The sequence below is a fragment of the Tigriopus californicus genome, chromosome 7 (genome assembly GCF_007210705.1).
Source record: "Tigriopus californicus strain San Diego chromosome 7, Tcal_SD_v2.1, whole genome shotgun sequence".
NCBI lineage: Eukaryota > Metazoa > Arthropoda > Copepoda > Harpacticoida > Harpacticidae > Tigriopus > Tigriopus californicus.
The window spans coordinates 4,041,542-4,057,275 of record NC_081446.1 but is presented as its reverse complement, the minus strand read 5'-3'; the positions used below and the strand labels follow the sequence as shown (position 1 = coordinate 4,057,275).

Below are 15,734 nucleotides of genomic sequence, written 5' to 3'. Positions count from 1 at the left end.
ACGACCCCCTTCCAACCCTACACCCTTCTTCCTCAGGGACAAGGGTTGACCAATCATGGTTGTTGGGAGCGTCTCCAGATTAGATCAATTGTCAGTCGAGCGTCTGTTCAAGGTGAAGCAACATACCTTATCTACCCCCTCCAACCTCTTCAAGATGTTTTACATAGGAGATGATTCGGAGGAGGGCTCCGACGAAGAATTCCTCCTACCCAAGGCCGCTCAATATGACGAGGAGATCGAGCGCCAACTCATGGATGACGACGACACGTTCTCCTTCAACCCCGAGAACACCGCCACATTGGCCTTGAGACACTCGTCCAAAGTCCTGGAGAACCTCAACGAATTGGCTTATGATCCTGATGCGGCCTATCGACGGACGCTCGACTCTTTTCGTCTGGCCCTCCATAAGGACACCTCCTTCATCAAAGAAGAAAAGCCCATCAACGTTACCTACCTCTTTCAATGGCGTCCCGGCCAGTACATTTTGTTGCGCGACTCCACGCATCCGACCGCGCGAGTCTGGTTTCCTCCCAAAGAATATTTCGACACTGGAATACGGGCTGCATGGCTGCGGTTTAGACTTCGTGATGAATACATTCAAAATTGGGAACCCATCCTCAAGGAAGGCGTTCATGACGCGTTGGTCTATTTTTCGAGAACCGATGTCGGAATCCCGGTTCCGACGTTTGAATCCAGACTCAAGGATATCTTCGATCTGGCTGTGAGCAACTTTTTTGCATTGAAGAAGAAAATCTTCAACAAAGATTGAAACCAAAATTAGAATAGTAATAAAGCGATAAAAGGAACCACGTGTTTTGGTACATTTATTTGGGACGTTGTTAAACGGGGGATGATTTGCTTATTGATCAACATTGCCCTCAGTAAGTAATGGCCCTGTCAGATTCATCAACAACCAACTAATGACGCGACGCTTTTTGCTATTTTCGCAACCATCTCATTTTCCTTGTCGGTGTTTCAAACTAAAGGTCAAAATCTTTAACAGACGAATATAACTAAATTTTGACAAAGCACGGTCTAAGTATCCATAATATTACTTTCAGTTATCTCTTTGTAGTAAGGGATGCTTAGATATTTCAAATTGCAAAACTAATTTTTAGTTCCGGTTTGTCACATTTCCGAGACGCTCTTGGTCAGAAATAACAAAATCATTATTTTCATTAAAATAATCGAGGTCACGTTAACGATGACAAAGTTGTTTCGGTGGTGGCAATACTAGCCCTTCGTTCCCACAATTCACCATCATGGAGAGGTTCCGCCCCATGGCAGCAATGGTGGCTGGTGACCCTCATGTGGACCAATACTTGACCCGGACAACTGGCGGGATGACGCCAACCGTGGTATATTAAGGTAGATATGGTGAGAACAAGGATTGCAGAGATCCCAATCAAGGTGAAGATAAAGACCGAATTCGATGTGGAACACTGAGGTGATCCTAAATCGGCAATTGAGGACACGTTGGTAGAACACTCGATGGTCTCAGAAAGACAAGCGTGAGATCCATGGCACCAATTGCAATTGTGCTGCACACAATCGGAACACGATTGGAAGTCTGAACATTGTTCCAAGAGCTCATACATTATGGTTAACCCATGAACGACGTGTTCCCTTTCTGTGTTGATCTTGTACACTTGGGATGGTTTTGATTTGGTTGGGGGAAACGTGGAGGCGATGCCAACAAAATATTTGTGCTGATCCAAATCGACCGGAATGTTCCAATACTTGAAAAGAATGTCGCCGCTTGATTTTAAAACAAGCTCAAAAGCCATGTCCGGGATTGAGGTCTCGTTCCATAAAGCCAAAAATTGATCCTTGTTGGCGCCATAGGTCAAGGTTACTTGCGGATGGGTTTTGATATAGACTTGGCTAATGTTTCTCAAAGGTGCAATCTCGTTCTTGATCCCCTCTTCTTGGAGCTCTTCGTTGAACATTGTGACGAATCCCAACGGAGAAAGAAGTAGCTCTTCATACTCTTGGCCGTAGAACTTAAAGTTAAATGGAAGTTTGAACGAGAGGAATTCAGTCGGCTCGCTCAATTCAGTCTTAAAAGTGTTGAAGTCACTGTGGATCATATGTCTAATGATCGATTGCTTTTCCACTAACGTGTTGACGTGAATTGTGCGATTATAGTATTCGTGGTGACTTTGAATTTGTTCAATGGGACAATGACTCGTGTTCTTTATGCTATGATGGGACAAAGAGCAGAGACCATTGATCCATTCCTGCCGGTTCCGGTCGTACCCATTGGAACAAAGCTTGAGCGAAGGACACCAAACACAATTGAACTCTGTATTGCCTGTGGTGCATTCCCAGCAACTTTGGAACTTGTTACAAGTGGGAAGAGCTTGTAGTTTGATCACGGTTCCATTGATAATCTGATTCAAATGAGGAGCGAGATCCAAATCGTGATAGATGTATCGTTTCTGCATAAGGCCCATTTTTTGTGCTCCTGGTGAGTGATGGTCCATAAAATAAGCATCGGAGAGGCCGACATTCAATGGATGGGCCTCATCGTCAATTTGGGCCAATGGACATGGAATGACGATGTAAACAAAGTTGATGTCACCATTTGGGAACAATTGAGCTTGGAATGTGAATGACCCTAGTTCAGGTTGACTCTTGATGGTCATGTTGGCCCACTCCACAATCAGATGAGTGTCAATGGATTTGGCCAAAACATAGGCATTCTCATTGGAGCTGGCATCAAAGTCCGCCATGAGGGGTGCAATGTATTGGCTCTGAATGATGTTACTTCGTTCCACGGATGGAATGGAAATGAATCCAGCAGAGATCACCGCGATCCGTCTCAAATAATGGCCGTAGAAAGGGAATTCAAAGCCCAAAGTGACATCGTCCTTCTGTCTGAAGTAATTCGAAGTCGTGCTTAAGTACATGACATCAGGATCGTCCAGTTTCATACCGACTCTCAGAGCCTTAAATACAGTCTCGTCATTTGATAAGACGGATTTGTAATAGTCATGATGATCGGCGATGCTCTGGTAAACCACATCCATGGGCTCAGTTTCCATCTTCACACCCATCATTGGGCTAACGGTTGGACAAGTATCAGAGGAGTTGTGAGACACATACGACATGGGACATCCATTGTCAATCCACTTCTGGTGAGATTTATCGAATCCGAACAAGGCACAATGGCCTATTTGGGGACACCATTGGCACTTTGTCGAGAATTCAACACAACTTTCACAATTGTAATTGTCTTTACAAGACAGAAGAGGCTCGATCATAATGGCGGTTTCATTGGAAATCAATGAGGTCTGGTTCTTCAAGCTGATGGAATGGTATTCCGTCTTACTGGGTTGGACCATTAAAAAGTCCAGGGGTGTTGAAAATTGGGATGCATAGGCGTCGCTGATTCCCAATTTCCTCACCCAAGCCTCTTGCAAACTCACGGGTAGGGATTTGTAGAAGAAAATGATGGTTCCATTGTATCGGAGTTGCACTTGGAAGGACACTTTCATGGACTTGGTCCCTCCAGTTTTCATGATGACATTCCTCCATTCGATTACTACCTGTGTTCCATCATCCCAATAAGCAACTCGACTGAGAGGATCCAAACGGTCCATCTCAAAGTCAAGGTTAAGAGGTGCAATCTCACTGGCGTACATGAAATGGGGTTCTTCAGGGGGAGAATCTAGCGCAATGATGCCCTCTTTAGGCAGAATGAAGAGCTCGTGAAGAGGTTTTCCGTAGAACGGAAACCGAAACGAAAGAACCACTTTTGTCCCCTTATGGAATGGAACACTTTTAAACTTGCGACCTTCTACCCAAAGGCGCTGACCCACAAGATCGGGATCCAGGATAGTAGTGGTGTTGTAGTAATCATGAGACAACTTGATCTTGCTGGCTGACTTCAAATGACACATTGACGGATTGGACACATTGAATCGATGACACTGGTTAGATTCCCAATTTTCTCGTAAGCGGTCCATTCCACTGGAACAAGTGCTTAAACTTGGGCACCATTCGCAATGAAAAGTTGGCAGGTTTGTGGTCAAACAAGAGTGACAACTACTTAGTTGATTGCAAGTTTGTCGAGCTCGAAAACGAATGACCGCATTAGGTTGAATATATGAAAGATCTATGTCGATCCTGTTATATTCGTAAAGGAAATGATTTTTCTCAAAAGCGTCCGAAATACCAACGGTAAACGTCTTATTGAACATGCTGCCGTTCGGAGGCGAGTCAACTTGGTTCCAGGTACGTCCCACTTCTTTATAAACAAAGACCATATCTCCGTTGGCCAGAATTGACACTTGGAACGTGAATGATCCAATTTCAGGATGATGTTCCAGGGTGACTTGAGCCCATTCCAATGTTAGACGCTCTTCGTCGTACAGCATTCGAATTTCGGATTCATTGGAGGCACTCAAATCCCAATTTGCTTGCAATGGCGCAATGTATTGAAGGGCATGTATTCCATCGTGAAGTTCCTCTGCCAAGGACAGAAACCCCTCTGTTGTAACAAATAGCTTCTCCAACTTATGACCGTAAAACGTGAGAGGAAAAAGCCGCAGTGACACTCTTTCGGCTCCAATCTTCATATTGGAAACACTTTTCAATTTAGTCACACCCTCTTCCTTGTCCATTTTAACCCAATGTTTGTCAAATTGATCTCGAGACACGGGCTCGATTATATTCATGTAGTAATCATGATCATCAATAATAGTTTCTTTGATGGGTCTTTGTGCCTTCTCATCCAGAGGTTGTGGACAATGATCCCTGACGGATTTGGTGGAGCATTGGTGTTGGTCCCAATTATCACGATTACGGTCCAACCCAGTGGAACATGACTCGATCTCTTGGCACCATTGGCAAGCCCTGGTAGGATCAATGGATCCGCCTAAACACGTTTCACAAGAGTTGAAACTTGCACAAGCAAGCAAGGGTTGCCAAATTACACTGGTATTGTTTGTGATGTGAATTAGCCTGTTCTTTTTTAAGTCAGCTGGGGACTGGTAGTTGGCCAAAAGGTCTTGGAAGGATTTGATTTGACTGTTATGGGGTAAAGCTTTCGAAAGCCCCACTCGGACTGGATGAAATTCCTGCAATAAATCAAAGTGAATTATCCCTAATTCAAGAAATGGCGATCTCATACGTCATTAGCTTTAGTTGTCACTTACGTTGTTGATGTAGAATAAAGCTTGAGATATCTTATGATAAAGGAAGACAATGTCTCCATTCTCTTGAAGAATAACTTGGAAAGAATAAGGTCCCAATTCGGGTTGGTCAATGAGAGTAACGTTGATCCATTGGACCAAGAAGTACTTGCCAGTCTCTTGAAGATATACTTCAGCGTACTTGACTTGACCGCCAAGTTTGGTGTCTGACTCAAAATTGGCCATCAAAGGTGCTATTAAACTTTCATCTGGATTTGGCGCCTTTCCGTGGTTTGAAGATGTTGATATGAAACCTAAAGTATTGGATTTTTTGCTTTTTTTCTGTACCAAACCCAATTCAGTTATATCGTTTTCCCTCACCTTTTTCAGATATCCCGACACTGGTAATGTCTTGGTCGTAAAAGGGAAACGGGAACGAAAGGTTTACCCATTTCCATTCTTCTTGATCGGTTAATGCATCACTCACCATAATGCAACTGGGATTGAGGTTCTCGATCATGAACAAGCCCCAAATTTCACTGTGAAGAAAAGTGTTATGATTGACGACAAAGAAATAAACACGTCGTTCAAGTTGTTCCTAGAAAAAATAGTCCCGTGGGAGAAAGATAATCATTTACAGCATCGTGAGAAAATTAATCTCTTCATTGAAGTAAAGCTTGATGAGAAAGAATATAAGGGCAGAAAAGCCCGTTATTGCAAAGTAGTATTTGCAACGCGCTCCATTACGTGTACCAGTTAAGTTTTATGAATTGATGTGCATTGACTATCAAATTCCCTTTACCAAGGAGGGACCTAGTCTATTGTTCATCGTGAGCAACATTTGCGAAATAAAGCATACTGCCGTTCTGCGAAATATTTGCTCTCAACGCCAAATAAACCCAATTCAGTTGAGTCGATGAAAATGAGTTCACTTGGGACAAACATCTCGTCTCGACTGGTTTTGTCGTGTTTGGACTGAATCGACATTGGCATCATAAGGAAATTTGGCTGACCTGATGGATTTGGAGTTGAAGATGGAGCTGTTGTAGAGCCCATGTTGATCGTCGTAAGTTTGATTGCCCCGATGCATATCCTAAAAATTGGCCAAGTAAATTGAATAACTAAATGAATTACTAACAGACCAGATATGCCGGATATTGTAATATCAAACGCACCTTCAGAAGGCGACCCATCGATTTGAGCTCACATAGAGGGATAATGAGCAAAAAGCATCCAAAACAGATAATGCACCTGAGACTGATCGCGGACACCGGCTTCATGTCGGCACGTTTTTGGGATTGCATGAATGACCAGGAAACAATCACGTCCGTCTTCTCACTTTGTTCATGAATCCAAGGATGGATCGCTTCATGTATCAACGTGTCAGGGGTCTGCTGCCTTCCGTGTCGGATGTTTGACACTCTTTGTTGGGAAATCTCGTTTTCTTGTCTTTGACTTTTGTTTTGATTAGTGAAGCCCGATATCTGACATCACACCAGTATCACTCTCCCCGGGTGCGAATCTGCATGGGCGACATCATCGAAGACTTCATATTTCAGCTCAAAGTACAAGAATGCGGAGGAAGGAACGAAACCTTATGCCAAGAATATCCATGATTCCATGCTCGCTCGAGACCGTTTATCGACTGAAACCTCTTCCATTCCTGAGGCCTCAATTTGGCTTCAACACCCCCACATCTTTTGGGTCTTCAGTTTAGAATTGTAATTAAGCAGCGATGAACATCTAGCAACAGAATTGACATCTAACCGCGTCAGAACTGACCTTTTTGTGTTGATCACTCATTCAAGGTGGATGAAGAAGAAGACGTAACTGAAATTTCGGCAAAGTCTTTGCCTTCGTCTTTGATTTCCAAGAAAACGCCTCTGCATGGATTTACACACATACGAATGAACATTCATGGAGAGGACAGCTTTTAATCTAGAGTTCCCAAGAGATGAACTTTCAAAGATCAGACATAGGTTCATTGACGTTTATATTGAGGGGAAGCCCCCATCGACATACATTTCGAAGTAAAGAGAAGTATTATTTTTAGAATTTATTTGATCATGCATAGGCATAAATGTGGTTTACATGGTAAACTGAAGTAAGCAGTCATACTACGATTCATTTGAGCTTATTAATCCCTTGAACTTCGATTTCTTCCTTGCCTTCGAATTAACGAGTTGAAAGGCAAACCACCCGCGAGACCTGATTGATTCTCCAACGCAGCGAGCAAGATATTACGAATTCCCCCGCTCGTGAGCAACAGCTGCATCAGTAACCGGTCTTCGTCGTTTTCGTTTAGCTCTGGCACGCCCAAGTCAATATTGAGGTTCCCTGGACTATTGAACGGCCTTTGTGTGGTCCGACGTGGCCGCATTCTTCGCCTTGTGGGCCGAGGAGGTGAAGGTCTGGCTGTGGTTGTGCTCCTCAAGTTATTTTGGATTTGTCGCGTTGGGCGAGTCCGTCTTGGCGGCTGCAAGGTAGGACGAACCGATCCTCTATTGAAGTCTCTAATCAGTTCCAGTTGTCCCATGGACGGTATCGAGGATATGGGTTGTAGACCTGAGCCTTGGATGATGGGTTGAACGGCCGGAATTTGCTGGATTGGAATCGGCAAGGTCCCAAGAGGCCTTGAGGTGGTTTGACGCACTGTTTGAGGAGAATCATTGTTGAAATTAGGTCGACCGTCCTGATCAAAAAGCGTTTGAGGGTTATCAAATATTTGGATCGGACGAGTCCCACTATTGGAACCAAAACTTTGAACTTCACTCTGACGGATTGGTAACGATTGGATGGGTCCAATCCCGCCATTGTTGGACCCGAGATTTGAAACTTGGGTTTCACTTAGGCGAATCGGAGTTGGGGGAAGCTGTGGGCTTGGCCCAAGACTTGGAAGGACGCCATCATCTTGTACAATAGGATCGACGTCAGGTTGAAATGTATCTGCTGAGATGCCACTAGAAAGAGCTTGATTGCCCCCAAAGTTTGGCCGAACCCCTTCAAATGGAACTGATTCTTCGTCATCTATTTGAATCACGTCTTGCTCCGTAACGATCGGCCGCTCTCCCAAAAACTGTTGCGAACTTTGAGCGGAGGTTGTAAATTCTTGTTGCATTAGAGCTTGTTGGCGCATTTGCTGAAGTTGCCTGATTTGTTCTTGTAATTGTTGCTGAAGTCTTTGTTGTTCTCTAATTTCCCGATCCAATTGTTGTTGGCGCAACACTTGGATGATTATTGCTTCATCATCACCCGTTTCAGTTGCAATGGCACTTTCTTGTGAAGCATTTCCCGATTGAGGTGGATCTGGAGTTTCTCCCAGATTTGATTCTTCATTGCTCATCAAAGGAGGCCCGGGAAAGTTTTGAGAACCAGTAGATTCAACTGGAATGTCCGCCAAAGATTCGGTCGGACCGGTCAGACCGGTCAGACCGTTCAGACCCACAGATGATTCACTAGGTGTTGTCAAGTTATCTGAGGAAGTGGAACAATTCCCATAAGAAGAACATCCTAACGGTGGAAGTGTGGATCGCACAAAGAATTGAGATTGCACGAATTGCAAGGGTCTTGGTGTGGTACTAACTGTGCTTATGCTGACTTGAGTGGCCGGATTTGGCCCAATAGTGAAAGGGCGTGGAGGTCGATTGACTGGCCTGGATCCACCCGAACTCCTAATCCCTTGAACTATGGGGACTGTTGCATCATTATCAAACAAGTCCTGAATACCTTGCCAGGCCTCTGCGAGCCCATTGGCATTTGATGGCTGTAAAGTGTTTCTCCTGATGACAGACAACCGTTGGGAGTCGATCCCCACCCAATAGGTGTTGAAATCTTTTACAAGTGAATATCGGAACATCACATCCCCCTCGAAATCCGTTGGAACGACCCAAAACGCCTCCGTTTCAAATTTGGGAGTGTTGGAGGCATGAGTAATCGTGTTTTGAATCCCGGGAAAACAGTCTAGATGTTTGATTGTGGCTGAAATGACCGTCGTGTTTAGTTTTAAAGTCGTTTAGCTGAGGGTGTCTTCATTCCGTCACTTACCATTTGTCTCTCTTTCGAAAGTGAAGGTTCCAACCTTTCGGTCCCTTCTTTCCACATCACGTGCTTGAATAATGAACCCTTTCACGTAATCATTGGTAGAACTTTCCAGGCGCAATCGAACCAATTCTCCTGGACGGGCTTCGGCTTTTCCAAGAACCAGCTGCATTGGAGGATCCGTTGACTGTGATGGGGCACCGTGTCCAGGAGTCAGCCTCTCACATGCGTCCTCTGGGGCACCCTTTGGAAAACCCAAAGTATCATGCACCAAAACCATAAGCCACACTGGCACTAAGTAAACCAACCACATGATCACTCTGCGGAAGTGATATGTCTTCTGAACGATGCCCTCGGTTTCTTCAGAGCTTGAACGAAATAGTTCTCAAGCCCTTCAAAACCAGTTGAGAACTTCTTTAAGCGTCATGCACTGTGGTTTGTAGTGTGAGAACTGAGAATGAGCAAAGGGCATTGATAATTTTCGTGCGATTTCTCCGTGAAAAAGAATTGGTGGCGGACATGGAGGGAAAGGAAACAAAGAGATGCCCGTGTATGTAGTAGCACTGGGTGGGATGCCGGCAATAACTATGGGTCGCTATACCTAGACAGAGAGATGTTCACGAAGAGAAATGACCTGCACGTAACTTCCTCTTCACGCATTCTCTTTGATCTTTATTGGCATTTTAGGTATTAGATTTGACATCTGAAAAAACATAATCACTTTAAATGCTTTGCTTGTATCAAAGATGGTTCAACTTTGCAAGTAGACACTAAACTTGGGTTGAGGAGTAATTGAACCAAAGAGAATTTGTTTCCAAAGTCTACCTTTGAGAAGGTTTGATTTTTGCTATCAGACCTAAAACAAATAAAGTAGGGGTGATATATCATCTTTATAAATTGAAAAAGATAGATTTGAAAAGATTTGCCGGGGTGCTACAATTTTCATGAAATGTGATTCAGATAAAGATCCATCAAAAAGAAACAATGCAATGAATCAAAAAAGTAACCCAAAGATTTTTTTTGTTTCACCCGACCATTTCAGATTTTGAATCTTTGGCCGACCACTGCGTCCAAATTTGGTATGTCCAATATATCTGTGCGCAGATTACCTCCTGAAGAATGATTTATTTGCCTTTGGTAGCGAAAATAGTAAAGGTTCGTGAGTCGTGACGCATAACTTTGGACGTCCCAAATCGCATTGTCTGTTATCTCCGTGAAGTACTTTATACCTGACGACGATTTCCTTTTGTTTCCGTCCCTGATTACTGAGACAAAACCGAATGGAAGCCTTAGGACGAAAACGTACCTCATCCCCATAGAAATTGACTGACTGACTGAATACACAGAGGAATCCACTCTCAATTGGTTTACTAAAGCCCATTGAAATGACTCAACCAATTGGATTATTCCTGATCAATTAAGGATACAAGAAGGATGAATTTGTAACAGTTTCATATGTGGAAGAAAAGACAAAGGAATGGCTGAGAAGTCATTATCCTTGACACTGCCTCTTTGTCATGGAAAAAATCATCAAAACCCCAAATGTCTTTCAGAAGATTTCGCAACAGATTAAATTCATTGAAAGAAATACGAACTTTTCGTCCTTGAATTGAATTCTGGCCCACACGTCAAGCGGTCTTTTTCAAGTGAAAATAAAAGATTCTTGCAAATAACATGAGAATAACAAAAAAAACCAAAGTATTAGGAGTATTCTTGAGCAAAACATATTTGAAAGGACACATTTGCAACCACTCAATTACAAGCTTGAATATCGATACATTTAATGTTCAATGGGTTTCAAGCCATTAAGAAGGAAGGTTATTGAATGTTCTTCTTCGTTAAAATTGTGATTAATATTGATCATGACTCCAATGACTAACGTGAGGCCGTGTACATTGTTAAGTGCTTCTCATTAATGGATATTTTGTGGCTACTTTTGATTACGTATAGAGTACTGAGACGCAACAAATTACAAATGCAGAATCAGCCACGGTCCTTGAAATAACCCTATAAATTAAGATCTCAGTCAATTGCCATGTTCTGCAATTGCAAGATACTATAATTTAGTTAGTGATCGGGGTGATTGCTTCCCACTCTGAGGCCAGACCAAGGGCATCTACCACAAACCAAAAAGCCCAAGGCATCTTGCACTTTAGCCAAGGATATGAAGGTAATTCCGCATGTGCAATTCACCTTGCAATTTTCAATTCGCACGTACGCAACATCAGGTCACCTTAAAGTAAGCTTGAACGTCGATCCCAAGGCGATCTTTCAAGATATACGGAGATGAACTCTTGATCGTTAAGACAAATCAAAGGCAGATATGTTTCTAAAACTTAGATCTTTCACATTTATTGGGAAAAAGATCCTATGATTTGGTAGATGGAGCTATTATTCTTTGGGCGTTTGGAATAACTCGTCTTTGTCCAGGACACATTTCCTCCCATTCCATTGGGCATTGTAGCCAACCCACTTATTGCCGATCCATTTCTGACCTAGAAGCACTGGACACGCCGAATGTCGAGTAAATTGATCTGCTTTTTCACTCGGTCTCAGATTGTACCACCAGATGGCTGAACCTTTCTCGGGGAATACGGAAATTCCGGCATTGGGCCAAACCGTGGCTCCACCTGAAAGAAAATCCTCTCATTGAATATTTTTTCCGATGAAACAAATTGCTCTGCTTCATACCAGCTTCTGGAGCTTGTAGAACAGTCAAGATTGTAGCTAAGCGGTTCCCGGTGTTGTAAGGTAAATAATCAGTTGGTCGATAGTGATGAAAATCCGGATGAATGAAGTAGTGACCTCCAATTCCATAATTTCCGCACTGAAAATGACGCAAAAGTCGATCGAATGACGTTCATAAGTTTTTAAGGCTAGTCTTCGTACCATGAAACCCTCTGAATATCCTTTACTGGAGTCCGCGTTCAATCCGGATAAATGCTCAATACGCCGGTTTAGTTTTTCCAATCCCACATGTTGGGATTCAATTGGCCAGCAACTAAAATATAAATCCATTTTTGACTACCACAAATTTGGAAAAGCTCTTGGATTGAAGACGCTTACTTTTTCATGGTCCAATCATTCTTCTTCGATTTGTAATTCATTCTTCCCGGTGGAAAATCTAACTTTGGTCCGAGAAATCTGGTGATATCGTCGCATTCATGGTCAAACAGAATCCCTCTGAGAGTGACGTGATTCGGATCAAATGAGTTATACTCCATTCGAATGGGTCCCAATCGGAGCCAGGGTGAACCCCCGTGAGCATAGATACAATAAAGCTGGCTCATCTCGGCATCACTCTACGAGTTTTGAGAGCTTAAGTTATGGTAGTTATTGATTGAAAATATGAAAATAAAAACATTTTTTGCATTGCGCTCTTACCCGGAGCTGTTTCCCCCGACAAAGTTCGTCCTTTTGAACTTCCGAGATGAAGTTCAAATTTCTCATCACTTCAGAATTGGTGTTCGACTTCTCGGTATATTTATCCAATTTTACCCGGTCTAAGATGACATCATCAAGTTGAAAAGCTTTCTTGAATTTCTTCTTTTTCCTCAGTTTTTTATCATATGGGAGCTGATGAGTCCGGTGAGCAACACTCTTCTGACCTCTTGTATCCAGATAATGGTCATGGACCTAAAGGTATATTGATTATCTTAAGACCACCAAAACCTCTTTCGAAATCAATCAAGCTAAACGAACCTTCTTGGCGGTCTGTGTCAAAGTTTCAATCATTGGGACATCTAGATCATAATTTCGGAGATACGATAGATCTTCATTGGAAGCGATTTCCTTTTTCCGTTTCTGAATGGCCATTTCCAGCATATCTGCGGCCGAATCGTACAATCCATTGGCGCTGGCCTCCGTGCCCATTTTGGTCAAATCAAAAGCTGAAGTCCGTAAAATGTGTGTAAAACAGTGATTTTTGTTTTAAAAAAGCTATTTACTTACAAGATATTGAACGAACACTCGGGCGACTGAGGACTTTGTGACCGTTATCCAGAGTGGTAGAAATGATGCCATGCTCTACGAATTGACTCAAATTGAAGCGGTACAACGAATGCAAACGCACCAACCCGAAAGCTGCTCCATCGATATCGTACTCGCTGACAAGCTTCTCGTTTTCTCTTTCTTTTAGAAACGCTTGAAAAAGAGTAATCATTTTCCAGGTAATGTTTGGCTCAAAGTGCGGCAACTGTAATGTTCGTAGATACCTAATTCGGTTGTCTTGTTGAAATCAATATTCAAGAAGTGATCCCGAATGTTTCCCCAACCCATGGCCACGTGCCTCACTAGAAAGTAGGCGTTCAGTGGATGTCCAAGAAAATCATAGTTTGGTTCATGATCCAACCCTAGGCGTTCATATTCTTCAATATACCTAGGACAACAAAAAGGCATATCCGTCGATTCATTATACCTATCATTAGGTTCAACTCAATGTTTCGGACGCTTACTTTTTGATGGGTTGTGTTAAATTCGGGTTGTTATCTATGACAGTCTTCATTTTGGGCACGATTTCACGTTCATTTTGCCACATAACTTCTAGTTGGGCCAGAGACGTAAAAAGATCGTGACCTCCATATTCGCCTGAACATGGTTTATAAACCAATACACACCAGCACAATATCACAAATATATTATAGATTGAAATCATTGTCACGAATGTCCGTGCATTCTAGAGAGTAGTTTTTGGCACGGAATGGTTACTACTTCCCCTGCGTTGCCGGCCTACCTGTATGCATTACTCGGCACTTTTGCACTGCACTAGAAATCGCAGTGTAATTGGTTGAACTGAATGCTTTGTGAACGTGTGTTGATGAAACTGTTTTGAAACCATGAAGTTTTTCAGAGATTCAGGTCCTTACTGTTCAATTTCGGAACGATTTTAGGCAGAAGTAATCCTATGATTATAGTCATGGTCGCTTTAAGCCATCAACTCATGTTTGAAGTTTGAGCTCCGGTTTCTAGACTAAATCGAATTCTGTTGATATCTGTTGATATAAGGCTGAATTCACCTCTCTGATGTCACCGCTCAAAGTTAACACCGGTCACGTGACTTTAAAACAGAAAAGGAGGACATTGTCTCTGAGTCCTCTGTTCTGGTTGACACTTAAAACGGTAATATTTCAGTAACAAGTTACTTTTGAGGCAAAGTGTGAACACAAAAAAAACAGGGAAGCCAACCAAAACACAGTTTAGTAATTTTTGTTCTTATTATATAGCACAAAAGTTCAAATCTTAGAAGAACTAGCCGTTGAGAGATAGGTTTTATTCATCTCTATAACAGAAACCTGGCTTCGACCTGGGGCTTTAGATGAAGAACTAACCATAGTTGGTTTCAACTTAGTTCTTTGTGATAGGATACGCCCTGATAATCCCATATTCCCACATGGGGGTGTATGCCTGTATGTTAGGAATGATTTGCACATTAGTCATGTACAAATGTCCAATAGAGAAGTAGAGGTCTTACTTTGTCATATCCGAGGGCTTGATCTGTCTATTGTAACAATGTATACTAGGCTCCCTTCTTGTTCAGTAAGCTCTTTTATGTCAGCTCTCCAATTCACTAGAAATGAGTTGGATCCGGCAGTCTGCTCGAAGGTTTTCTTTGTAAGGGACTTTAATTTTCCGGCTAGCGTTGTAGAGTGGGAGGCTAGTCCCGAGGGATATATTCCCATTTCGAAATCGACATCTCAGTCGTTCGAAAAGCTGGAGGAGTTTGCGATCTTGCGCAATTTCTCCCAACATGTTGGTGTGGCCGCCAAGTCGAGAACGCAATAGCGTTCTCGACTTGGTCTTTCCAATGACCCAGATCTGATCCAGTATGTCCACGTGACGCCTAGCAATCTCTCAGATCATCATGTTATTGAGATAGGGTCGACCATTACTCAAAAGCCGGCGTGCTTTAGAGTAAAACCGGTCAAAAATGTCGGTTTGGCTAAGTTCAAGTTCAAAGATGAACATTGGCCAATGATTATAGAAGGATTTGAATAACTGGACCTGGTTTCAATTCTGAAACAGGAATCGTCCATAGATGAAGCGATAGATAAATTAGTTTCAGTTTTTAAGGAAGTTTCCTCCAATCTAGCAATACCTGAATGTATTCGGAAAGGTGGGCATGGACAAAAATTCCAAAATATAGAATGGCTTTGTTTAGAAAGAGATGTAAACTGGCAAAAAGGCTGAAGAGCACTTCGAATCCAGTAATTGTGGGTAGGTTCTTAAAAAAAGTTGGACGTATTTCAGGGTAAGATCAAGGCCTCCATCGAATATGACCAGTTACAAGCTGAGAGTAAGGTGGTTCAGGAGGTCAGGTCGAATCCCAAGGCTTTGTTCTCTTATGCGAACTCTAAGAGAAAAATGAAACACTCTGTTGGGCCTTTTGAGGTTGATGGGGAAGCCGTTGGCAATGTAGAGACTATGGCTAACATACTTGGAGATCAGTTTTCCAGGGTGTTTTCAACCCCACTGAGTTCAGAAGCAACAGCTCATTGCTCTGAAGATGAGTCTGTTGAGATTGACAAGGTTAGTCAAGTTGAGCGTTTAGATGATCTTGTA

The 15,734-nt window shown here is 42.7% G+C and overlaps 3 protein-coding genes across 3 annotated transcripts; all 3 read right to left on the bottom strand.

Annotated features, from left to right (window-relative positions):
* Positions 1–807: 807 nt before the first annotated feature.
* On the bottom strand, positions 808–6,657 carry LOC131884389 (uncharacterized). The gene is made up of 5 exons (XM_059232154.1): positions 6,314–6,657; positions 6,152–6,231; positions 5,520–5,677; positions 5,163–5,452; positions 808–5,084 (listed from the first exon to the last, which is right to left on the bottom strand). The coding sequence occupies exons 1-5, from the start codon at positions 6,440–6,442 to the stop codon at positions 1,194–1,196; spliced, it is 4,548 nt and encodes a 1,515-aa protein (XP_059088137.1). The 5' UTR covers positions 6,443–6,657; the 3' UTR covers positions 808–1,193.
* A 295-nt stretch (positions 6,658–6,952) lies between these two features.
* Positions 6,953–9,627, bottom strand: LOC131884390 (uncharacterized). Its single transcript, XM_059232155.1, has 2 exons — positions 9,183–9,627; positions 6,953–9,116 (listed from the first exon to the last, which is right to left on the bottom strand). Exons 1-2 carry the CDS (start codon positions 9,487–9,489, stop codon positions 7,276–7,278), a joined length of 2,148 nt encoding a protein of 715 aa, XP_059088138.1. The 5' UTR covers positions 9,490–9,627; the 3' UTR covers positions 6,953–7,275.
* A 1,867-nt stretch (positions 9,628–11,494) lies between these two features.
* Positions 11,495–14,451, bottom strand: LOC131884393 (prolyl 4-hydroxylase subunit alpha-2-like). Its single transcript, XM_059232162.1, has 9 exons — positions 13,631–14,451; positions 13,391–13,554; positions 13,128–13,319; positions 12,879–13,066; positions 12,561–12,812; positions 12,243–12,478; positions 12,066–12,177; positions 11,868–12,003; positions 11,495–11,806 (listed from the first exon to the last, which is right to left on the bottom strand). Exons 1-9 carry the CDS (start codon positions 13,828–13,830, stop codon positions 11,568–11,570), a joined length of 1,719 nt encoding a protein of 572 aa, XP_059088145.1. The 5' UTR covers positions 13,831–14,451; the 3' UTR covers positions 11,495–11,567.
* Between the last annotated feature and the right edge of the window lie 1,283 nt (positions 14,452–15,734).